Source organism: Microcaecilia unicolor, chromosome 11 (genome assembly GCF_901765095.1).
Source record: "Microcaecilia unicolor chromosome 11, aMicUni1.1, whole genome shotgun sequence".
NCBI lineage: Eukaryota > Metazoa > Chordata > Amphibia > Gymnophiona > Siphonopidae > Microcaecilia > Microcaecilia unicolor.
In genome coordinates, this window is record NC_044041.1 from 9,781,348 (window position 1) to 9,806,588 (window position 25,241).

The 25,241-nt window shown below is 44.0% G+C and overlaps 1 protein-coding gene across 4 annotated transcripts in view; it reads left to right on the top strand.

Annotated features, from left to right (window-relative positions):
* TBX5 (T-box transcription factor 5) overlaps nucleotides 1-25,241 on the top strand; it is an 85,767-nt gene that overhangs the window by 50,309 nt on the left and 10,217 nt on the right. For all 4 annotated transcript variants that reach the window (XM_030220125.1, XM_030220126.1, XM_030220127.1 and 1 more), the window contains exon 7: nucleotides 8,093-8,184. In XM_030220125.1, the coding sequence (XP_030075985.1) occupies nucleotides 8,093-8,184 (92 nt within the window). The remainder of the gene's footprint in view (nucleotides 1-8,092; nucleotides 8,185-25,241) is intronic.

Here is a 25,241-nt window from a genome sequence, read left to right on the forward strand (position 1 = left end):
GCCCGGCCCATTCTCTCGGCGGCCCTGGTGTGTAGGTGTGTAAGAGAGCATTTGAGCATGTGGTATGCATGATAGAGAGGAAGATAGATGGTGTATTGGCATATTGTATATTCATTTTTGACATTGTAATTATTTATATTGTTGCTATGTAAGCCGCATTGAGCCTGCTATGTGTGGGAAAGTACGGGGTACAAATGTAATATATATATATTTATTTATTTATTTGTTGGGATTCACTAACCATCCTTATGAAGACGTTCACCCAAGGCAGCAGAAATGTATCGCAGATAGGATTAAGGAAGTCACTCTTAACAAGACAAATGGAGTGGAGGAGTGGCCTAGTGGTTAGGGTGGTGGACTTTGGTCCTGAGGAACTGAGTTTGATTCCTGTCACAGGCAGCTCCTTGTGACTCTGGGCAAGTCACTTAACCCTCCATTGCCTACCACATTGAGCCTGCCATGAGTGGGAAAGCACAGGGTACAAATGTAATAAAGAAAAAATGAAAAGAGCACAGTATTGTCTGTTTAAAAGTGGCAAGAAAGAGGTCTAAAATGAAACCATTTGAATAAACTCTTTCTTATGGTACTTTCTTCTCAGATTCTATTCCAATGGAATAGGAAGGATTAAGCGAAAAGATAACAGTGATGTGAACTTTCTCCCAAGAATTGCCATGGGAGGAAAAGAAACGCAAACACAGGATATAAGTAGGAGTGCACAAGTAAAAAAAAAAAAATGTTTTGTTTAGTTTCCTGCGTCATTTGTGAGTTTTTAAAATTAGTTTTATTTTTTTTTAATAATTTTTTTTCAGGGTAATTTCATTAATAGTACACACAACAGAAGCATGATAAGTATCCTTTGATCAATACTGTGCACTATTAATGGCATGGGAAAACAAACAAAATTTCAGGATTTTTTCCTGTCATTTTAGGTTAAAAATGAGTGGACGTCCTTAGTAATAGTGGGAGGTAGGCAGCAGAACAGAAGCAGCTGGAAATGTATGCAGGGAGGAGAGGCCTCGGACAGGTGCACAATAAACATGTAGATGAATGAACCCTAAAGAGCTATGTGAGAGGCACAAAGGGGAGAACTCGTTAGAAGAATGTCAACGAAGGCATCAGGCCTCTGTGTAAACCATGGGTTCAATATTCCAAGAGACTTATATATTTAGCAGCAGGCACGGAGGCCTGGATTCTATAAATTAAGCTCAAAAATGAACACCTGAGAAGATCAGTACTAAGCGTAATTCTAAAAAGAGTGCACGCCCTTTATAGAATCATGCTTAGTTCCGATTCTCACACCCAAAGGCAGCATTCTCCAGGAGCGGCATATCACCCCTTCCCTCCTCAACCCTTTTCTTCACATTTACCTTGTTTTATTCATTTTCAAAAGACGGCAGTGGCAGCAATTGCCATAGGCTGCTGTTATCCCTACTGTGGCCCGCCTCTTGATGTAACTTCCTGTTTGCTCAGAGGCGGGACATAGTAGAGCAAAGAGGCCAGGGCAGCCTATGGGAATAACTGTCGCTGCCGCCTTTTGGAAAACAAACAAAATAAGATAAACGTGGGGAAGAGAGTTGAGAAGGAGACAGATGCAGGTGCAAGCGGGGGTGGAGGTGGGGTGGGGCCGGCATCCCATCCCTGACTTGGGTGGCAGATTGTCTTGGGCTGCTGAACCCTGGTGCAAATGCAGCTACCCAAGTTGGGTGTACCGAGGCAGTATTCTCTAACAGTGCTCGTAGGTTTTTCGAATGCCCCTGACATGCTCGTATCCCTCCCATGGCCTCACCCCCTTTTGAGTTACGCAGTATTGGAGTTCAGTGCTCTGCCTTCTAGAATAATGCACGGCCAGATGCATGCACAAATTCTAATGGGTGTCAGTTCACATCAATGATTTGTTGTCGGCACTCAGGGGTCCTTTTAGTAAGGTGCACTGAAAAAATGGGCTGCACTACTGTAGGCTTTCAAGACTGAGACAACAGGAATATTTTATTGTTAAATGACCTGACACGGGCCGTGTTTCGGCGTGAAACAACACCTGCCTCAGGGGTCAGAGTTTGGTTGCAAAGTGTATAAAAAATGTATGCATTCAATGACTCTGAGAATAGATGGATAAAGTCTTTTATGTTAAGTGTTCCTGTCGGTAAAGACAGCCACGATGCAGGAAGTGAACTCCTGTATTAGCCTTGTCTCTAATTGCCAAACCCACCTCCCCGCTCCCCCCGTTTTCTATTTCTGTTGATGGCTCTCTCATTCTCCCTATCTCCTCAGCTCGAAACCTTGGGGTCATTTTTGACTCTTCTCTCTCCTTCTCTGCTCATATCCAGCAGATTGCCAAGACCTGTCATTTCTTTCTTTACAACATCCGTAAAATCCGCCCCTTTCTTTCCGAGCACTCTACCAAAACCCTCATCCACACCCTTGTCACCTCTCGTTTAGACTACTGCAATCTGCTTCTTGCTGGCCTCCCACTTAGTCACCTCTCCCCTCTCCAGTCGGTTCAAAACTCTGCTGCCCGTCTCATCTTCCGCCAGGGTCGCTTTACTCATACTACCCCTCTCCTCAAGACCCTTCACTGGCTCCCTATCCGTTTTCGCATCTGTTCAAACTTCTTCTACTAACCTATAAATGTACTCACTCTGCTGCTCCCCAGTATCTCTCCACACTCGTCCTTCCCTACACCCCTTCCCGTGCACTCCGCTCCATGAATAAATCCTTCTTCTCCACTACTGCCAACTCCAGACTTCGCACCTTCTGTCCCGCTGCACCCTACGCCTGGAATAAACTTCCTGAGCCCCTACGTCTTGCCCCATCCTTGGCCACCTTTAAATCTAGACTGAAAGCCCACCTCTTTAACATTGCTTTTGACTCGTAACCACTTGTAACCACTCGCCTCCACCTACCCTCCTCTCCTTCTTCCCGTTCACATTAATTGATTTGATTTGCTTACTTTATTTTTTGTCTATTAGATTGTAAGCTCTTTGAGCAGGGACTGTCTTTCTTCTATGTTTGTGCAGCGCTGCGTATGCCTTGTAGCGCTATAGAAATGCTAAATAGTAGTAGTAGTAGTAGTAAAAGACTTTATCCATCTATTCTCAGAGGCATTGAATGCATACGTTTTTTATACACTTTGCAACCAAACTCTGACCCCTGAGGCAGGCGTTGTTTCACGCCGAAACACGGCCCGTGTCAGGTCATTTAACAATAAAATACTCCTGTTGTCTCAGTCTTGAAGGTCCAGTGTTGCTTTTTTTGTCTGTATACTTTCTATGTATGCTGTATACCCTCTCTGTTTGTTTTCTGCAGTAGTGTAGGCTCATGTTATGGACGTGCGCAGATCCATTTTTCAGCGCACCTGTAAAAAAGGCCTTTTTACATTTTCGCCAAAAACGGAAGTGCGGAAAAGTCCGTTTTGGGTCTGAGACCTTTACCACCAGCCATTGACTTGGAAGTAAGGTCTCTCACATTAACTGTGTGCTAATTGCTTATGCGCATCAAGTCACAGTTACCGCCTGATTTTTGCCATGCGTCAGAAAATAAAATATATTTTCTGGCGTGCGTAGCAGACACGCGTGAAAAATGAAATTACTGCGCAGGCCACATGGTTGCTGGGCAGTAACTCCGAAATGACATGCATTGGGCATGCGTAGGCGCCTACACGGCTTAGTAAAAGAGCCCCTCAATTATTGATGGTTTTGTGCTTGTTATTCAATTAAATTTGCACGCACATCTCGGGAGCATGCTTGAATTTGTTCATGTAAATCTGGGCACCATATATAGAATCTGAGGAGAAATGTATCATCTACCAAGAGGTGTTGGATTTCAGAGACTTCAAAACATTGCAGCCAAATTGGGGTTCTGTTTCAAGACGTTTGACAGAGCGTCTGCTCCTTTAATTTGTTTACAGTGGCTGCCTGTACAGGTCCATATTGACTTCAAGCTGGCATAGATGAGTTATAAGCAGTGGCGTAGCCACAGGTGGGCCTGGGTGGGCTGGGGCCCTTCCTCTTACGGCTCAGGCCCACCCAACAGCACCATACGTTTAGTGTAAGCTGGTGGGAATCCCAAGCTCTGCCAGCTGAAGACCTTCTCCTGATGATGCTGAAAACAGTGCTCTCCAGCACTCTAAGTTTCTGAAGCTGCTGATACAGGCCTCAGCGCATGCCTGCTGTAGACTGCCAAGGTAGACAACAGTATTCCCCCCCCCCCCCCCCCCCCCCCCCGCAAGCTGAGATATCTTTTTTAAGTTGGTGGAGGGAGGGGGGAGGAGAACTCTTTGTGCCCATCCACTTCTTGACTAGGCCCACCCAAAATCTGCTGTCTGGCTACGCCCCTGGTTATAAGACGTTTGAAGGCTCTAGTTCTAAATATTTAACAGGCTTGTTTTCATTTCCCAAACAATCTTAGATTCCCTAGAGCAGGTGACTCCTGTCTGGTCTATTTTCCTTTGGTATCGAGAGTTTGCTATATGAAAATCTTTAAAAATTCAGTTTGCTATAGGTCTATTCAGTTTTGGTGCTCTCTACCTAAGGAGCTGAGAATTTTGAGCTTTTACAGCCTGTTTCAGAAATGCTTAAAGATATTCTTGTTTAAAAAGTATTTAATTATTTGATAAACATTTTATATGTAATCTGCTTTGGACCATTTTGGGAGTTAGCGGAATTAAAACATAAGCATCGCCATACTGGGACAGACCAAAGGTCCATCAAGCCCACTATCCTGTTTCCAACCTGGCAAGATCCCAAAATAGTAAAACAGATTTTATGCTGCTGATCCTAGTATATGCAGTGGATTTTCCCAAGTCTATCTTAATAATGGCTTACGGATTTTTCTTTTAGGAAGCTATCTAAACCTTTTTGTTTTAAACTCTGCTAACTGCTTTTATTACATTTTCTGGCAATGAATTCCAGAGTTTAATTACACATTGTGTGAAGAAATATTTTCTCCAATTTGTTTTAAATTTACTACTTTGTAGCTTCATTGTGTGCCCCCTAGACCTAGTATTTTTGGAAAGAGTAAACAAGCAATTCACGTTTACCCATTCCACTCCACTGCACTCATTATTTTATATACCTCTATCATATTTCCCCTCAGGTCCTATAAAAAGGCCTTTCTTTGGCTGAAAATGGACTTGCTGTAAGGTCTCATGCGTTAACTGGGCGGTAATCATCAGCAACACTGCTGATTACCGCCTGGTTAGGAAATAAAAAATATTTTCTGACGCGTATATCATATGAACCCACTAAAAAAGTAATCAGGTGGTGTGGAAGCACAAAATATCATATGCACATAAAAAATGGAATTAGCGCCCGGGCTACGTGGTAGCCAAGCAGTCGTTCAAAATTGACACACATTGGACATGCGTAAGCACCTATGCGGCTTAGTAAAAAGACCCCTAAATAATTTTGAATATCGGCCAGCTAATTTTTAGCAACCTTTATAGACTTACCCCCATGGATAGTGATGCTGAAAATCCCTCTATATGTCCTGCCACTATGGATATCATCAAGGTGAAACAAGGGCAAAATGCACAGCTTCACGTATCGGGACAACATCCAGCACTGCGGGGGCAGATGTATAACAGTGTTAACTGTAACTTCACTTCACCCTTACAGTCAATCAGATATTGTTACATTAAGGAGCCCTTTTACTTAAGGGTTGCTGTGCGTCAACCTGGAACTATCACCGGCCCAACACAGGTGCTGGTGATAGATCCACCCTCAGCATATGTCATTTCCGGTACTAGCGGAAATATTTTAAAAAATCACACGCTGCACAGTTACTGCCGGGTTAGCATGGGAGCCTTTACCACCACCTCAATGGGTGGCAGTAAGTGCTCCCCCCCCCCAAAAAAAAAATGGCTATGCGGCAAGTGCGAACTTACCAAGTGGTCATTTCTTTTTTTAGCTTTATTACCCTCTGCGGTAAAAAGGTCCCTGGCGCGCAGTAAAAATGTCCACCGTTGCTAACGCACAGGGGCGTATCTGGACTTTGGCGGGAGGGGGGACCACAGCCAGAGTGAGGGGGCACATTTTAGCCCCCCCCCCGGCACAGCCAACCCCCCCCTCGCCATTGCCGGACACCCCCACCGCCAACTTTGACCCCCCCCGCCAACGACCCTCTCTACCCCCTCCCACCGCCAACCCTCCCCCGCCTCCGTCACCTACCTTTGCTGGTGGGGGACCCCAACCCCCACCAGCCAAGGTCCTCTCTTCCATTGCAGCAAAGCTTCCTTCGGTTTCAAATTCTGAGTCTGACATCCTGCACGTTGTACGTGCAGGACGTCAGACTCAGAACAGGAAGCTGTGCTGCAACGGAAGAGAGGACCTCGGCTGGCGGGGGTTGGGGTCCCCCGCCAGCAAAGATAGGCGACGATGGGTTGGCGGCGGGAGGAGGGTGGAGGAGGTCGTCGGCAGGGGGTCCAGAGCCAAATGGCCCCACGCAGATATGCCCCTGCTAACGCAGGGCCCTTTTTACCACAGCTTAGTAAAAGTCCCCCATAATTCCAACATTTCAGAAATAGCTAATTGGCTCATGCCACATAAAATGAAACTGAGAAGACTAAAGCTATGATATAGGTAAACTTTGCCAATATTCATTTCTCCAACAATGATTGTAAGTTCAACGGTTGTGACGGTTTCTTCTCTGAAAATTTTGTGTTTATCCAGATGATGAATTATCCTTTCAACCACACATTTCTTATATATGTAAAAAGTGTGTTTATAAACTACAGATGATCTATTTGGTGAAATCATGACTACATCAAAACGCAATGTGAACATTGGTACTTTCAATAGTTATTGGTAATATTGATCACTGTAATTCATTGCTTTCTGGCATTCGACAAACTGATACATGTCATCTTCAAATGATTTGAACCCTGGCAAACTCATTAAGGGGGCTAAAAAATGGGATCATGTGTCCCATTGTTGAAAAGACAACATTGGTTAGTGGTTTCACATAAGATCCAAATTCTCGTATCGAAGGGGATGATATTCAGCCAGCATTGCTCAGCATTTTGCTGCCTTATGCCCAGAAATTCAATGCTAGGCTATGTCCAGACTCCAGCATTGAATTTCTGGGTTTACGGAGCTGGCGCGAGTCCAAGGAGTAGGGTAGATAGACTCTTCCAAGAAACAAAGGGAGACATCAGTTCAACAAAGTGAGGCACACTAAGGCAAAACCTTTCGGAACACTCCCAACATGCCCATGGCCATGCCCTTTTCTTTTTTTTTTTTGCTTCATATTTTTATTAGAAGTTTTGTGTCAAACATAAAACAGACAATAAAACAAACAATAACAACAATCCATGGCATATACAATAAAAGATCAGAGCATTATCAGCGTTCCAACTCTAGATACCTGCAGAAATATACAAGATTAGGTAGTGACAGGAGAATCTTGACAAAATAAATCCAAGCGGGCCCAGGTCTTTAATGCTGACTTAACTCTATGATGTTTGCGAGCCAAAATCATTTCATACTTTCTGATCACACATACATAGCTCCACCATTCATTGTAATTTAAATGTACATTATTTTTCTGAGTTGCACTCTAGTAGAATTAATCACCTTGCATTATAGAATAGTGCATAGCATTTTAATGGGTGTCAATTAAGTTCAATAATTGGTTATTAGCATTCAATTATTGACCACAATTGGCTTGTTAGTCAATTAATTTGCATGTGGACTGTGGAAGCGAGCCCAAATTTTGGTGCACAAATTTAGGAGCCATATAGAATCCGGGGTAGGTGTTTCCCCGTCCCTGGAGGGCTCACAATCTAAGCTTGTACCTGAGGCAATAGAGGGTTAAATACCTTGCCTATAGGTTGACGAATAAATGCCGACTTAAGCTAGGATTTTTATAACAGCAACTACACTTGGTTATTAAAATTTAGCTGCTAGGATGCTGTGCACTTTTTTCAGAATTACCTCCCCCCCCCCAAGTGTTAAATAGCTGTTATAATTCTACAGATATCACTAACCATCATTGAAAAGTCCATTTAATTATGCACAATAAACAGGCCTGTGTCTACTCTTGCCCTAGCAAGACATATCTGATGTATAATCAGGTTACTTCTGCTTCCTTTCTCCAGATTACCCAGCTAAAGATCGAAAACAACCCATTTGCAAAAGGGTTTCGGGGCAGTGATGATATGGAACTGCACAGAATGTCAAGGATGCAGAGGTAAAAATCAGTTAGGTCACCCATCATAATAACTTTTTTTCTGTCTTCTACACAGATTAAATTGTTCCATTTATAGTTACCAGAAATGCCTTTCTACATAGGTGAATGTCAACAGCATAAAAACGCACTCCCAGGTCTCAGGCCATCATTTTGGAGCAGACATTGTTCATTAGTATGAGGTAGAGATAGGCTGTCATTTGCCGATAATAATATGCACTCTTCTTAATGAGCCAGCATTATGGGGTAAATTCTCTAAAGGTTGCCTAAAGTTAGACCCCAGGAAGAAGTGCACTAACAGCTCGATGATCAAAGGTAAATGTGGGTGCTAGAGACCACTAGCTCTGGACTAGCTCCTACATTTTCCTTTGCACCCATGAGCATTGAGCATGACCATTGAGCATGCTCAGTTTTACTAAAAGGAGCGTGCCGGACTTGAGGGGAAGACAGAGCAGGGCAGGCAACATGGCGGCGCCGGAGAGTGGCGCTGGACAACACTTCAGCTGGTGGGGGTTGGGGACCGCCGCCAGCAAAATCATGGGCCCAGAGGAAATTTAGGGGGGCCCAGGCCCCACCTAGCTATGCCACTGGTGCATGTATTGGACTCACGCAGGTCCATTTTTCAGCGTGCCTGCAAAAAAAGACCTTTTTTTGTGGCCAAACATGGACGTGCGGCAAAATTAAAATGAGTGTGCATCCATTTTGGGCCTGAGACCTTTCTGCCACCCATTGACTTAGCAGTGAGGTCTCACGCATTAACCATGTGGTAATCATCAGTGCCACGCGGTAGAAAAGAACAAATATTTTCTGCTGCGTATTTTTGGACACGCATCAAAAATAGAATTACCGCCCAGGGTAAACGGTAGCAGGGTGGTAGATCTAATTTGATGTGTGTTGGACACTCGTAGGTGCCTTTATTTATTTATTTATTTATTTATTTATTTATTTATTTATTATCTCATTTGTACCCCACATTTTCCCAACAGCGTCAGGCTCAATGTGGCTTACAGTGCACCGCAGAGGCAGACGCCAATGAAGTAATATTAAGTTAATACAACAGAAAACCTACATAAGTAATAATGGAGAGGATGACTCAAGGCCCATCTCTTCTCCCTTGCTTTTGGCGCCTAACCACCTTCCCCATTCCTGTTACCTATACTGACTACGTAGTCTGTTACCGTTAGATTGTAAGCTCTCTTGAGCAGGGACTGTCCCTCCCCGTGTTTAAACTTGTACAGCGCTGCGTAACCCTGGCAGCGCTATAGAAATGCTAAGTAGTAGTAGTAAGGGACGAAAAGGGAAACCAGGAGAAAGGAGGGAAGGGTGAATGTGTCCAAAATTGTCACTAGATTGATGTGTATCAAGCAGAGGAGACACATGCTGAGTCCTTGGGATACGCTTTTCCAAATAGCATGGTCTTAAGTGATTTCCTGAAATTTAGATGGCTGTGGATGGTTTTCATAGTCTTTGGTAAAGAATTCCATAGTTGCGAGCTGATGAAAGAGAAGGATGAAGCATACGTGGATTTGTACTTAAGTCCATCGCAGTTTGGGTAATGAAGATATGAACGGGATAATCTCAATGCATTCCTGGGAGGTAGTATGATTAGATTAAGCATGTAGCCACCTTAGTAAAAGGGCCCCTGATTCTAGGGGTGAAATAGCACCTTAACCTTAATGCCTTGTTCCTACCTAAAAGAATGAATCACGTTCAAACTTTGCACCCTAGTCCATAAAATCATCCATGGCAACGCCCCAGCCTACATGTCAGACCTAATAGAACTACCACCCAGGAACGCAAAAACATCTTCTCGCACACTCCTTAATCTTCATCCTCCCAAGTGCAAGGGTCTGAAATACAAATCAATGCACGCATCTACCTTTTCCTATACGAGCACACAACTCTGGAACGCGTTGCCACGTAACCTGAAAACGATCTATGAATTGACCAATTTCCGTAAACTATTGAAAACCTATCTCTTCGACAAGATATATCACAAAGATCAACACGTGTAACTGTATAATCTTTAAAATATCCAGAAATGTCTTATAATGTCTTTGCTTTAACACTATCATGTATTTCACCACCATGTAACACAAAACCCACTGTAAACCAAATGTATATTCTCTTCTATTTCCAGTATCCATGATAAATTGTAAGCCACATTGAGCCTGCAAAGAGGTGGGATAATGTGGGATACAAATGCAATAAATAAATACCCCCACCTCGTCAGAGTCAGGCAGCCAAGCCATGCCCACTGCATCCCAGGATGCACTAGGCAGGGCACCGCCATTTTGAAGGCCGCACTGGAAGAAGATAGAGTGTGCTACTCCCTCTTCCATCACAGAGGTACAGGGGGGTTGGCCGCTAGACCACCAGGGCTGGTGGGGGGTTGTATTGGCAGCCCACTTAGGCAACCAGGAATGTTTTTTGGGGTGTGAGGTGGGTTGGGTGCCTGGAGATCCACCAGATCTCCAGCCTCCTATGCCTTGTGTCCAGGGGGGGGGTCAGGGGGTGTACTAGAGCACCAGGGATGAAACGATGGTGGGGGTCCGGGTTCCAGTAGACCTCCATCTCCTGATTTTGACAGGTCTCAAACAAGTGTGGGAGGATTATGCCTGGGTACTTGATCAGGCACAATCCTTCCGCACGTTTATCCCTATGGCGAGAGTTAATAGCATGCCTAAATTTGCATGCTGTTAGCTCTGATCATAGGAATGTTATTGCTGCGCAGTAATTTTAGAGCGCTGTTTGGGTCAGTGCAGTGCTTGTGAAGAAAGGAGGTGTTGATGCCCCTTTACAAGTCGTTGGTGAGGCCCCACTTGGAGTATTGTGTTCAGTTTTGGAGGCTGTATCTTGCTAAGGATGTAAAAAGAATTGAAAATGGTATGGGATTTGCATTGCAAACCATACGAGGAGAGACTTGCTGACCTGAACATGTATATCTTAGAGGAAAGGAGAAAGAGGGGTGACATGATACGGACGTTCAAATATTTGTAATGGAATTAGAAAAGTTACAGAGAAGGGCGTCAAAAATGATATAGGGGATGAGATGACATTTCTATGAGGATAGGCTAAGGTGGGTTAAGTCTCTTCAGCTTGGAGAAGAGACGGCTGAGGGGAGATATGATAGAGGTCTATAAAATACTGAGTGGAGTGGAACAGGTAGATGTGAATTGATTGTTTAGTCTTTCCAAAAATACTAGAACTAGGGGGCACACAGTGAAGCTACAAAGTAGTAAATTTAAAACAGACTGGAGAAAATATTTCTTCCATAATTAAAGTCTTGAATTCATTGCCAGAAAATATGGTAAAAGCAGTTAGCTTAGCAGGGTTTAAAAGATTTGGTGAATTTTATTTATTTATTTATTACATTTGTATCCCGCACTTTCCCACTAAAAGCAGGCTCAATGTGGCTTACATAGTAATAGATAACACAGAATTTTGTTATGTAAAGTATGAAATTAAGTATAACATAGTAATGATGGGTAGTAATAGGATGGATGGGTAGGTAGAGATAGGTGATACTACTACTACTACTACTACTACTATTTAGCATTTCTATAGCGCTACAAGACATACGCAGCGCTGCACAAACATAGAAGAAAGACAGTCCCTGCTCAAAGAGCTATGTAATAAAAGTGAGTCAAGTATAGGACAATCAAGCCATTGTGACATCACTGATGAGGTTGGCTCTTATTGGTGGCCTGAGGCATTATGACATCACAACATTAGCTCTGGTTACAAGAGACTACTAACCTACTATTTATCACTTCTATAGCACTACAAGGCGTACGCAGCGCTGCACAAACATAGAAGAAAGACAGTCCCTGCTCAAAGAGCTTACAATCTAATAGATGATAGAGAGGAAGGTGATAAAAAAGAAAGTCCATAAGCCATTATTAAAATGGACTTGGGAAAATCCACTTCTTGTTTCTAGAATAAGCAGCACAAAATCCGTTTTACTGTTTTGGGAACTTGCCAGATACTTGTGACCTGGATTGGCCACTGTTGGAAACACGATACTGGACTCGATGGACCTTCAGTCTGTCCCAGTATGGCAACACTTACGTTCTTAAATTGTGCACAGAAATTGGGCACACGCTCAAATTTGTGAATGCATGCAAACCATGCATGCACAATCAGGAAAAGAGGGCACCCTCTTCACTTGGGGCAGTACCTATTGCTGAAAATGGGAGCTGAGAAAAATCACTGCTCAGTGGTGTTTTGTAAAGGGCGCTCCGGGATGAATAGTGCAAAGTAGGGATTCCCCCACCCAACTTTGAGGGCAAGGGCTTACACAAGCTGAAACCTGGTGTAAATTCTGGTCCAGAAGCTGGGTGTACATTTCCAAAATTCTATAAGATTGCTCATCTTTTGAGAATGCCCATGACCTGCCCATGGTCATGGCACCTTTAGGGTTGCAGGCTATGGGATTCGGGCACCGAGGCTTATAGAATAGCATGCACACTTAACCGGTGCCAATTAATAACAATAATTGATTGTTAGCATCCAATTAGTGATGTTAGTTGGCACCTTAATTAATTAGGTTGCACGTGTACCTCTGGATCATGCCCAAATATGGGCATGGATAGTTTGGCATCATTTATAGAATCCAGGGGGCTTTGGAATTTTCAGAATCAACACCACCAGTACAAAGCCCAGTTTACTATGGGCCACACCATAGGCCAGTTTTTATATATGATGCCTTAAAATTCCACACGGACATTCAATTGTTATGCAACAGTCTTTGGGAAGAGAAAGGTTTTTAGCCTCTTCCTGAAGTTGAGGTAGACCCCAAAGCCCTTCTGTCCAATTATGGGTTGTGATATCTCCACACAGTTGAACCTCAAACATCCTTGTGTCCAGTATTGGAAGATAATATCTGCAGACATGTGAACCCCCAAAGCCCTCATATCCATACTGGGAGGTGCTATTTCCAGAAGATGAACCCCAAAACCCTAGTATGCTGTATTGGGAGGTGTTATCTTCACACATATGAACCCCAAAAGTTCTAGTATCACGTATTAGGAAGTGCTGTCTCAAATTCAGTTCGAATCAGTTCTTATATACTGCAAATATCCCCTTTCCAGGGTTCAGTGTGGTTTACATTCTAGGTGAGAGAAAAGCAAATAGTATTAGTGTGAGGTTTGAGAAACATTTTTTTTAAATACTTTGCTCACACCTTTTTCATTAGTAGCTCAAGGTGAGTTACATTCAGGTAATCTGGATATTTCTCTGTCCCAGGAGGGCTCACAATCTAAGTTTGTACCTGAGGCAACGGAGGGTTAAGTGACTTGCCCAAGATCACAAAGAGCAGCAGTAGCATTTGAACCAGCCACTTCTGGATGTCAAGACCAGTGCTCTAACCACTAGGCCACTCCTCCACTCTAGACACCACATTGGATTAATACATGAGACTAAAAGCATTAAGGAAAGGATGATGGATTATACTAGGAGGTAGAAGTCATGATGGATTGTTATGCATAAGTGACATCTAGATTTATGCGCAGTATATAGAATACGCTTAGTTGGAATCCTAGCGTCTAAAGCTATGAGCCAACATTTACACCAACAAAAATGTGGCGTAAGTCCCAGCATGCAGATTTAGGTGTGGAGGGCCATATTCTATAACAGTGCACATACATTTTGAAACACCCATTTACCTGCCCATAACCACACCCCTTTTTGCCTGTGCACATTAAAATTTAGGTGCAGTGTGTTACAGAATACACTTAGGGAGTTATGTGCGTAAATTCTAATTATTGCCAATTAGTGTTTATTATTGCTTGTTAAGTGCTGTTAACAACGCTGATTGGATTGTTAAGCCAATGAAATTATGCTCACTGTTATAGAATACGCTTGGATTTAGGCACGGAACGCTAGCAGGCTTATTTTCGAAAGAGAAGGGTGCCCATCTTTTGACAGAAATCGGGAGATGGGTGACCTTCTCCCAGGGTCGCCCAAATCGGCATAATCAAAAGCTGATTTTGGGCACCCTCAACTGCTTTCCGTCGTGGGGAATACCAAAGTTCCCAGGGGCGTGTCGGAAGCATAGCGAAGGCGGGACTGGGGCATGCTTAACACATGGGCATCCTCGGCCGATAATGGAAAAAAGAAGGGCGTCCTTGACGAGCATTTGGCCGACTTTACTTGGTCCATTTTTTCTTGTGACCAAGCCTCAAAAAGGTGCCTGAACTGACCAGATGACCACCAGAGGGAATCGGGGATGACCTTCCCTTACTCCTCCAGTGGTCACTAACCCCCTCCCACCCTCAAAAAAACTTTAAAAATATTTTTTGACAGCCTCTATGCCAACCTCAAATGTCATACCCAGCTCCCTGACAGCAGTATGCAGGTCCCTGGAGCAGTTTTAGTGGGTGCAGTGCACTTCAGGCAGGTGGACCCAGGCTCACCCCCCCCCCCCCCTACCTGTTACACTTGTGGTGGTAAATGTGAGCCCTTCAAAACCCACCAGAAACCCACTGTACCCACATATAGCTGCCCCCTTCACCCCTTAGGGCTATGGTAGTGGTGTGGGGAGTGGGTTTTGGGTGGGTTGGGGGGATCAGCACACAAGGTAAGGGAGCTATGCACCTGGGAGCAATTTCTGGAGTCCACTGCAGTGCCCCCTAGGGTGCCCGGTTGCTGGCTCCTCCTATGACCAAATGGCTTGGATTTGGTAATTTCTGAGATGGGCGTCCTCGGTTTCCATTATTGCTGAAAACTGGGGACGAACATCTCTAAGGACGACCATCTCTAAGGTCGACCTAAATGTTGAGATTTGGTTGTCTCCGACCGTATTATCGAAACGAAAGATGGACACCCATCTTGTTTTCATAATGCGGGTTTCCCCGCCCCTTCACCAAGATGTCCTGCGAGGACGTCCTCAGGAAAACTTGGGCGCCCCATTCAATTATGCCCCTCTAGGTGCGGTCTATATAGAATCCGGGGGCCTATGTCTTGTTTGCATGCTGACAAGATTTATTTTATGGTTTATGTTTTACTGACTTTATATATCGCTCTTCATGGAAACACAACAGAGCAGTTTACAACTGAATTAAAATCATAAAGAAAAGAAAGAAGGAAAAGAATGTTATAAATCAATAGGGCTGTAGAGATAAAGAGATTAAAAACCGGAGGTCAAGAAAACAGTCAGTCAATATATTACATAGGTAGGAACTGTCATCATTTTTGTGTTTTCATTTGTATCCCACCTTTACCCAAAGCAGGTAACAATAGAACATACATAGAATTAATAAAACCAATAGGACGCAGCGAACAACACCAATCATACGGCAATTAATACATCAACACATGTCCAAACTGTTAAATAAAGCAAAACAGTCACTTCAATTCAGTGGCGTAGCCAAGGGTGGGCCTGAATGGGCCTAGGCCCACCCACTTTGGGCTCAGGCCCACCCAGTAGCAGCACACCTATGATGTGCTTGGCAGGGATTCCTAAGCCCCACCAGCTGAAAATTCCTGTCCTTCCTGCATACCAGCCTTCCCTCTGATGTATTCCCGCCTATGCGGAAACAGGAAGTTGCATCAGAGGGAAGACTGTGGGGCCAACATGAGCAGTGTGTATTAGTTGCTGCTGCTGCCGGTGAAAATCTGCTATTTAAAAGGTTTGCGGGGTAGGGAGGATATTTGAGAGACTATCCAGCTTATAATCGAATGAGAAAAACGCCCAAGTTCCGACCTAAATCGGGAGATGGGCGTTTATCTCACAAAAACGAATAAAGCGGTATAATCGAAAGCCGATTTTGGACGTTTTCAACTGCACTCCGTCGCGGATGCGGACAAAGTTGATGGGGGCGTGTCAGAGGTGTGGCGAAGGCGGAACTGGGGCGTGGTTATCTGCCGAACAGAGATGGGCGCATTTCACAGATAATGGGACAAAAGTATGCGTTTTTAGCTAGAATTTAGGGCACTTTTCCTGGACCCTGTTTTTTCACGAATAAGGCCCCAAAAAGTGCCCTAAATGACCAGATGACCACTGGAGGGAATCGGGGATGACCTCCCCTGACTCCCCCAGTGGTCATAAACCCCCTCCCACCTCAAAAAATGATGTTTCACAACTTTTTATTTTGACCCTCAAATGTCATACCCACCTCCCTGGCAGCAGTATGCAGGTCCCTGGAGCAGTTGTTAGGGGGTGCAGTGGACTTCAGGCAGGTGGACCTAGGCCCATCCCCCCCCTACCTGTTACAATTGTGCTGCTTAATGCTTAGTCGTCCAACCCCCCCCCCCCCCGAACCCACTGTACCCACATGTAGGTGCCCCCCTTCACTCCTTAGGGCTATAGTAATGGTGTAGACTTGTGGGCAGTGGGTTTTGAGGGGGATTTGGGGGGCTCTACACACAAGGGAAGGGTGCTATGCACCTGGGAGCTCTTTTACCTTTTGTTCTGTTTTTGTAAAAGTGCCCCCTAGGGTGCCTGGTTGGTGTCCTGGCATGTTAGGGGGACCAGTGCACTACGACTCCTGGCCCCTCCCACGAACAAATGCCTTGGATTTATTCGTTTTTGAGCTGGGTGATTTCATTGTCCATTATCGCTGAAAAGCAAAAACGCCCAGCTCACAACTTGGCGAATAAAACATGGACGTCTAATTTTTTCGAAAATACGCTTGGGTCCGCCCCTTCACGGACCCGTTCTCAGAGATAAACGCCCATGGAGATAGGCGTTTCTGTTAGATTATGCCCCTCTATATGGTATGCAGGCAAGAGAGTGAAAGACCAAATCACTTGTGGGACAGGGCGGAGTTCTTCTGCCCATCCATCTTGTGCCCAGGCCCACCCAAATGTGGGTGTCTGGCTACGCCCCTGCTTCAATTCACTTCATTCTTCTAAAAAGGTCTTTAAAAAGTAATGAGTCTCTAAGACTGATTTGAAATGTTGAATATTTTCACACAATCTTAAGTGTCCGGGCGAACCATCCCATCACAAAGGACCAGCAATGAAAAACACTTGCATCTTTGTCTATCATGGTGGGAGAATCCTAACCTGACCCTTCGCCAAAAGCTTCTTTAAACAAGTGGGTCTTGAAGGCTGATTTCAACTGCGAAAAAGATATTTTACAACTTTTTTAAAATATGCACGCATTTTCTCAGGCTTCTGTTAGAGGGATCGTTTCTGGTAATTTTAGAAACATAGAAACATGATGGCAGATAAAGGCCAAATGGACCATCCTCTGTAACCCCTAACTCTTCCTTTTCCTAAGTGATCCCACATGCTTATCCCATACCTTCTTAAATTCAGACCAGTGGTGTAGCCAAGGGTGGGCTTGGGTGGGCTCAGGCCCACCCAGCAGCAGCACACCTATGATGTGGCTGGAATGGATCCCCAAGTCCCACCAGCCAAAAACTCTCAAGGACTGCCCCTCCTTGCATACTTTTTAAATAGCAGATCTTTGCCTGCAGTGAGCAGCGACTGATACATACTGCCTGCGCTGGCCCCATAACCTTCTCTGTGATGTATTCCCGCCTATGCGGAAACAGGAAGTTACATCAGAGGGAAGGCTGTGGGGCCAACACGAGCAGTGCGTATTAGTTGCTGCTCGCTAGTCGGTGAAAATCTGCTATTTAAAAGGTATGCAGGGGAGGGGGGATGTTTGAGAGACCATATGGCACGCAGGTGAGACAGGGAGAGACCAAATCACTTGTGGGACAAGGCGGAGTTCTTCTGCCCACCCATATTGGGCTCAGGCCCATCCAAAATTGGGTGTCTGGCTACGCCCCTGATTCAGACACAGTCCTCGTCTCCACGACCTCCACCGGGAGGCCATTCCACGCTTCCATTGCTCTTTCCATGAAATAATACTTTCTTACGAATTGAAAAATTGTAGAAGGTGCCGGATCAAAGAGGGCAGCGGTAGCAGACTCAAAATCCTCCCATCCTACTTTGCTCATATCCCTGTAGTTTCGGTCTGAAGCCAGCCGTTGCTTGAGTGGTCCTGTCCGTTTCACTCTTGGCTTCTCCAGCGAGACTGCCACCAGGAAAACGCCAGTGAGTTCCAAATGTGACAGTGGGTTTAGTTCTGTAAATACCAGTGCGTTAGTGAATACATATTCAGCAGTTGGTACATGAGCCCCTGACACAAACGGAGATAAGCTGGAGCCTCTGTCTATAATGGCCATTTAGCTTGGCTGAATGTAAACAGGGCTTCACAAGTTGAATATAGAATTTCAGCATGTTTTATAGTTCTAATGGAAACTGCACATAAAAAAAAGATGTTTTGATTAATTAAAAAAAGAACATCTAGAGCTGTAAAGGGGAAAGGAAAATCTAAAGGAGATACTTGGCAGGAGCAAAGCTGAGAAAGAGCAATAAAGATTTAATTTCCTACTAAATAATTCTCAAGCGATGTAAACTTTCCTTACTTAATGAAATGCTCTTAACTGAAAAAAAAGGGCAGATTTTACATTTCACTGAAAAGTATAACTGTGTGTATAGGATTAGATTAGGTGCCAATCGGCTGATTTATTCCTTCTGTATTATCTTACCCTGCATATTTCATTTAATATATACTTGTATCCTACGAATGCAACACACTTGGCGAGTTCCAAACAGCAAATTTAGGGGTAGATTCAAGAAACATAGAAACATGACGGCAGATAAAGGCTAAATGGCCCATCCAGTCTGCCCATCCTCTGTTACCCCTTTTTCCTTTTCCTAAGCGATCCCACATGCTTATCCCATGCCTTTTTAAATTCTGACACAGTCCTTGACTACAAAACCTTCACTGGGAGGCCATTCCATGCTTCCACCACCCTTTCCGTGAAATAATACTTCCTTCCTCCTAAGCCTATTCCCTCTTAAATTCATCATATGCCTCCTCGTTCCAGAGCTTTCCTTCAGTTGAAAAAGGCTCATTTCCTGTACGTAAATGCCCTTGAGATATCTAAACGTCTCTATCATGTCTCCTCTCTCCCTCCTCTCTTCCAGCGTATACATGTTGAGATTCATAAGCCTGTCCCTATATTTTTCCACTTACTAATTTTGTAGCCGCCCTCTGGACTGACTCAATCCTCTTTATAAAAAAAAGAGAAATAAAAAAGAGCGTCAAGCTTAGGCGCCAAGAAAAAATATAGAAATGTGTGCCATTGATTTGGTCTTTCAAAGTTATAATTCCACATAGGATCTATTCTTTCCAATACACTGTATCATGACAAGTCTGAATACTAGGATAACCCCAAAGTGGGGTGTACAATGAGGTTCTTAGCGTCTGCTTATGAAATGGAACTACAAAGTTTTGTAGCCCGCATCATGGCCTGGAGTATAGGCCAAGGGTTCAAGCACAGGTAACTTTAACATGCCTAAAGACCTAACTAAAGGAATAGGGTACATTTTATGCTCAGAGTCTAACCAACAGGCACACTTGGATTTTCAGCATCCTTTGCCCATCAACTTGCCACCTTAAGGGCCTCTCTTATCGAGCCATGTTAGAAGTTTCCGCGTGGCAATGCCGATGGAGCCCACTCAAAATGAATGGGCTTTGTTGGCACTACTGCACCAGGAGCCACTAGCATGGCTTGATAAGAGAGGCCCTAAGTAAAAAGGCCTGACTATATTTTAAAAAATTGGGAAAATTGACCATACCCAGCTGTTTAGGAAGTTTTAACTTGGCTAGCGTGATCCTAGGAGGCTTGCCTGTCCATAAAAAAGCGTGATACTATCACATCAAACTTCCTATAAAAACTGGGAGAGAATTTAAATGGTAACATATTCAGTACCAAAGTAATTTGGGGGGCCAGCATCATTTTAACAGAGTCGTCTCCTCTACCAACTCAAATGTGATGGAGACTCAACATGCATTCTTTAACAATCTAGGAGAAAGGATCTTCTCTAGCTCGATGGCTTTTATACGTGATTACTGCTAAATATAGCTGTGTACTTGACCTAATCCCCTCCTATTCTTTGCTACCTAATTCTTCTAGAAGAATCCAGGAGGCAATAGGGATAGCAAGACACCCTAACACTTCAATGGAGTCAATGGGCTCATCTTAAACAAAGAATGGCAACCGCTGATCCAAAAGAAATTTATTGTAAAAAGGATCGGAGCCAAAGACAAACATCTTCTTCACCCCTTCCAAAGTTTTAGAATACGACCTCCCTCCAGAGTCAGAACTGTCTTAGTGAACTTCCAGCCTCATTCCAGCCAAAATTCAAATTTATGACCAACATACTTTCCCGCCAAAATTAAAATTTGTGACTAATGGACTTTCCCACCTCAATTTTCTGCCAAAATCACCTCAAGCCCCACCAATCAGGTTTGAGAGCCCACTATATAAAAACAAACTGCAGACCTCACAGCACACCCTGAAGAAAACGCATGATGGCTGAAACATCTGTTCCACTTACTCAGACACGGCAAGACAACTGCAATAAATATTCTTTTTATTTTTTAATCTATGCTTTGAGTTTCTGGTGTCTCAGTGTGATGACTAGAAAAGGGTTTGTGGTATTTGGGGGTCATTTCTAAACCATATGGTGGTGATTGTTCCAATAATATCATGGTGGTGGTTTTCTTTCAATAGGATGGTGGTACCGAAGAAAAGAATCCGCTAAACGCAGAGAAATCAAAGGTCCCATGGGAAAACAGAAATCAAAAGCATCTTTAAAAATACGTCATGCCAGCCTCTATGCCAGCCTCAGATGTCATACTCAGGTCCATGACAGCGCATGCAGGTCCCAGGAGCAGTTTTAGTGGGTACTGCAGTGAACTTCAGACAGGCGGACCCAGGCCCATACCCCCTACCTATTACATTTGTGGAAAAAACAGCGAGCACTCCGAAACCTACCACAAACCCACTGTACCCACATCTAGGAGCCCCCCTTCACCCGTAAGGGCTACAGTAGTGGTGTACAGTTGGGGGGAGTGGGTTTTGCGGGGCTACGCACACAAGGTAAGGGAGCTATGTCCCTGGAAGCAATTTATGAAGTCCACTGCAGTGCACCCTAGAGTGCCCAGTTGATGTCCTGGCATGTCAGGGTGACCAGTGCACTACAAATGCTGGCTCCTCCTACGCCCAAATGGCTTGCATTAGGACATTTTTTACATGGACCTCTTTAATTTCGAAAATCGCTGAAAGTTAGAAACGTCCATGTCTAGGAACGTCCAAATCTAGGGACGTCCAAATTAAAGGATTTGGATGTTCCTGATGATATTTTCGAAATGAAAGATGGACGTCGATCTTGTTTTGAAAATACAGGTTTCCCCACCCCTGGATTTCTCTGTTTTGCAAGGACATCCAAATCGCAACTTGGACGTCCCTTTCGAAAATGTCCCTCTATGAGTGCTCTTCTGTAAGGACACATAAGTGGCATCGTGCATAAAAACACAGGGTACATTTAAGCCATGGAAGGCAATGATCTGCACACAAGAAAACCAGCAACAAAGGAAGAAGACCAGTAGAAATGAAGAGAAATGCGATTTATCGAAACATATACCTGACGTGACCACATTTTGCCAAAAGGCTCCTTCAGGGGTAGAACTACAATAAAAACATATAAATCAAACAACCAACAATACATAATAAATAAATAATAATCTAAAACCATTAAAAAAATGCAAACTTTAAACATGCAATTAAATCATAAAAACATGCAGTCAGAAAGATTACATATGTGGAATAGCTTGTATACTGAGCATTACTAAATGAGCTTACACGTTAGAGGCACAGCAAGCAGGAAGAGACCACTATGTAGCCAGTACAATCAAAAAGGAGAGTAGATGCTGGCCAACGGACAATCCAACACAGGAGGTGGCGTTTAAAAGACGCTTTATTGCTTATTGGACAAAGCGTTCAAACGGATAACCCAAGCAGCCCAAAGGATCCGCTCTCCTTCCTTGCAGTTGATTCCAAAGCTTGTGGTCCAGCATCCTTCCGTTCAGTCTTTCCGTTTGAACACTATTGTGACCCCTAAGACAGGTGTCTTTTAAAGCCAAAACATGGACCGTGTCGGGTCCCTTTGTCCAAGAATCAAATAAAGTGTCTTTTAAGCACCACCTCCCGTGTTGTTGTCCTTTGGCCACCCTCTACTCTCCTTACAAGTTAGAGGAATATGCAACCATGAAGAACAAATTGATTACAGATGAAGATGACTAATGTATGACAGGTTCTAATGAGTTAAAAGTTTCTAGCAAAATGAGCTGAGTGTATCAATAAGATACATGCAAAATGTGAACATAAAAGTCTTATTACAGACAAAAAAGCATAATTGAAATTGCCAAAAAGGGCAGATACCTTAGCTTTCCCCTATTAGCCAAAATCTCTGTAAACAGCCTAAAAATACAAAGTAGGAAAGAAAATAAAACAATGTAAATAACCTGGAGTAAAAAAAAAAAGTTATGGCAATAAAACAGAAGAACACCAACCCTTGCAGTCACACAAACAAGTCAAACACAGCGAGGGTGACACGTGATTGAACAGCAGATGATGTCCAATGTATTGTAGCTTTATTTGCAACATCCAAGACTCGACACGAGTCTTCTATAGGTATACGTCATTATATGTGTTTTACAGAGGCTATCTAGGAAATCCATACATCCAATAGAAGATTCCTGAGGAAGGCCATTTTTGGTCAAAACATGACTCATGTTTTAAACGCCACTAAGCTAACCGCCTTTACCACATTCTCTGGCAACGAACTCCAGAGTTTAATTACACGTTGAGTGAAGAAAGATTTTCTCAGATTCGTTTTAAATTTACTACATTGTAGCTTCATCACATGCCCCCTAGTCCTAGTATTTTTGGAAAGCGTGAACAGACGCTTCACATCTACCCGTTCAACTCCACTCATTATTTTATAGACCTCTATCATATCTCCCCTCAGCCGCCTTTTCTCCAAGCTGAAGAGCCCTAGCCGCTTTAGCCTCATAGGGAAGTCGTCCCATCCCCTTTATCATTTTCGTCACCCTTCTCTGCACCTTTTCTAATTCCACTATATCTTTTTTGAGATGCGGCGACCAGAATTGAACACAATATTCGAGGTGCTTGCCCAGGGATTGGCAGCATGGAATGTTGCTACTATTTGGGTTTCTGCCAGGTACTTGTGACCTGGATTGGCCACTGTTGAAAGCAGGATACTGGGCTAGATGGACAATTGGTCTGACCCAGTATGGTTGTTCTTATGTTGTAATGAATCTACTTAACAGTGGAGAGCCTGCAAGCTCTGTATCAAGATGTGTCATATCAGGTTCTATTAGTGTTCTACGTTCTGATTAGTAGCACTGGAGGAGGAAGACCTGGAGACCTTTTACTAAAGGATTTTAAGCCCTAACATGCTTGTTTTCATTTATTTATTTATTTGTTGCATTTGTATCCCACATTTTCTCACCTATTTGCAGGCTCAGTGTGGCTTACATAATACCGGAGAGGCGTTCGCAGACTCCGGTGTGAACAAATACAAAGTGATGTTGTGCTAAGATAAAGTTCATGTGGCACAGTCAACGGAAGAGTTGTGTTATGTCCATTACGTACTTTAGTTTTGTTGTGTTGCAGAGATCAGGCATTTAGTTAGTCTTTAGTGATTTCCGGACGTTTAGGTGGTCGTACGTTGTTTTCAAGGCTTTTGGTAATGTGTTCCACAATTGTGTGCTTATGTAAGAAAAACTGGATGTGTAAGTTTGCTTTTGATGCGCTCTGAGGCCCCCTTATACCCCAGCGGGTAAAGGGCTGCCATTTTTCTGGAAAAGAAATGGCCATGTGGTAAGTAAATCACTTGTGTGGCCATTTTGGGGGGAGCATTTACTGCCACCCATTCAGGTGGCGGTAAGGACTCCCACGCTAACCCAGCAGTAACTGGGCAGCGATTACTGCTGGGTAAGCACTGGCGCTACAAAAATAGAAAATATTTTTGTAGCACAGGAAATGACGCACGCTGGAGGTGGGAGCTACTGCCGGGCTCTTGTGGTAGCCCGGCGGTAGTTCTGGATTGGCACATGGCAAGCCTGTTGCCATGCGCCAACCCTTTAGTAAAAGGGCCCCTTAGTGCATGAAAATGGATGCATTCCAACTAAAGCTCAACACAGAAAAAACACAATGTCTTATCCTCTCATCACAATATAATACGAACAAACCCACCACTATAAACACCCCGGATTACTCCCTTCCTGTTTCGGACAGCCTGAAAATTCTCGGAGTTACAATTGACCGAAATCTCACACTAGAAAGCCACGCGAAAAATACAACAAAGAAAATGTTCCACTCAATGTGGAAACTCAAAAGAGTAAAACCTTTCTTCCCAAGAGAAATATTCCACAGCCTGGTACAATCAATGGTGCTAAGCCACCTAGATTACTGTAACACCATCTACGCCGGTTGCAAAGAACAAATCATTAAGAAACTCCAAACTGCCCAAAACACAGCTGCCAGACTCATATTTGGAAAAGCGAAATACGAAAGCGCCAAACCCCTAAGAGAAAAACGACACTGGCTCCCACTAAAAGAACGAATTGCATTCAAAATTTGTACCCTGGTCCATAAAATCATTCACGGTGAGGCCCCGGCATATATGTCAGACCTCATAGACTTACCAACCAGGAACACAAAAAGGTCAGCACGCACATTCCTGAATCTCCACTACCCCAGTTGCAAAGGACTTAAATATAAATCAACATATGCATCCAGATTTTCCTACATTAGCACGCAACTATGGAACGCACTACCAAATGCCATAAAAACAACACACGACCTAACAATCTTCCGAAAATTACTAAAAACCAATCTGTTCAAAAAGGCATACCACAATGATCCATCCTAAACACCAGACAACGAAACTCTTCCATAACTAGACAAAACCGAACTCCCTATACCTGACTGCTTCAATCACTCTGTCACTAATGAACGTTAACGCCAGGGGCGTATCTGCGTGGGGCCACAGGGGCCTGGGCCCCCGCAGATTTTGCCCTGGACCCCCCTACTGCCGTCAACCCTCCCCGCTGCCGTTGTTTACCTTTGCTGACGGGGGACCCCAACCCCCCGCCAGCCGAGGTCCGCTTGCCGCCTTTAAAGATATTTCTTCAGCTGGCGGGGGACCCCAACCCCCGCCAG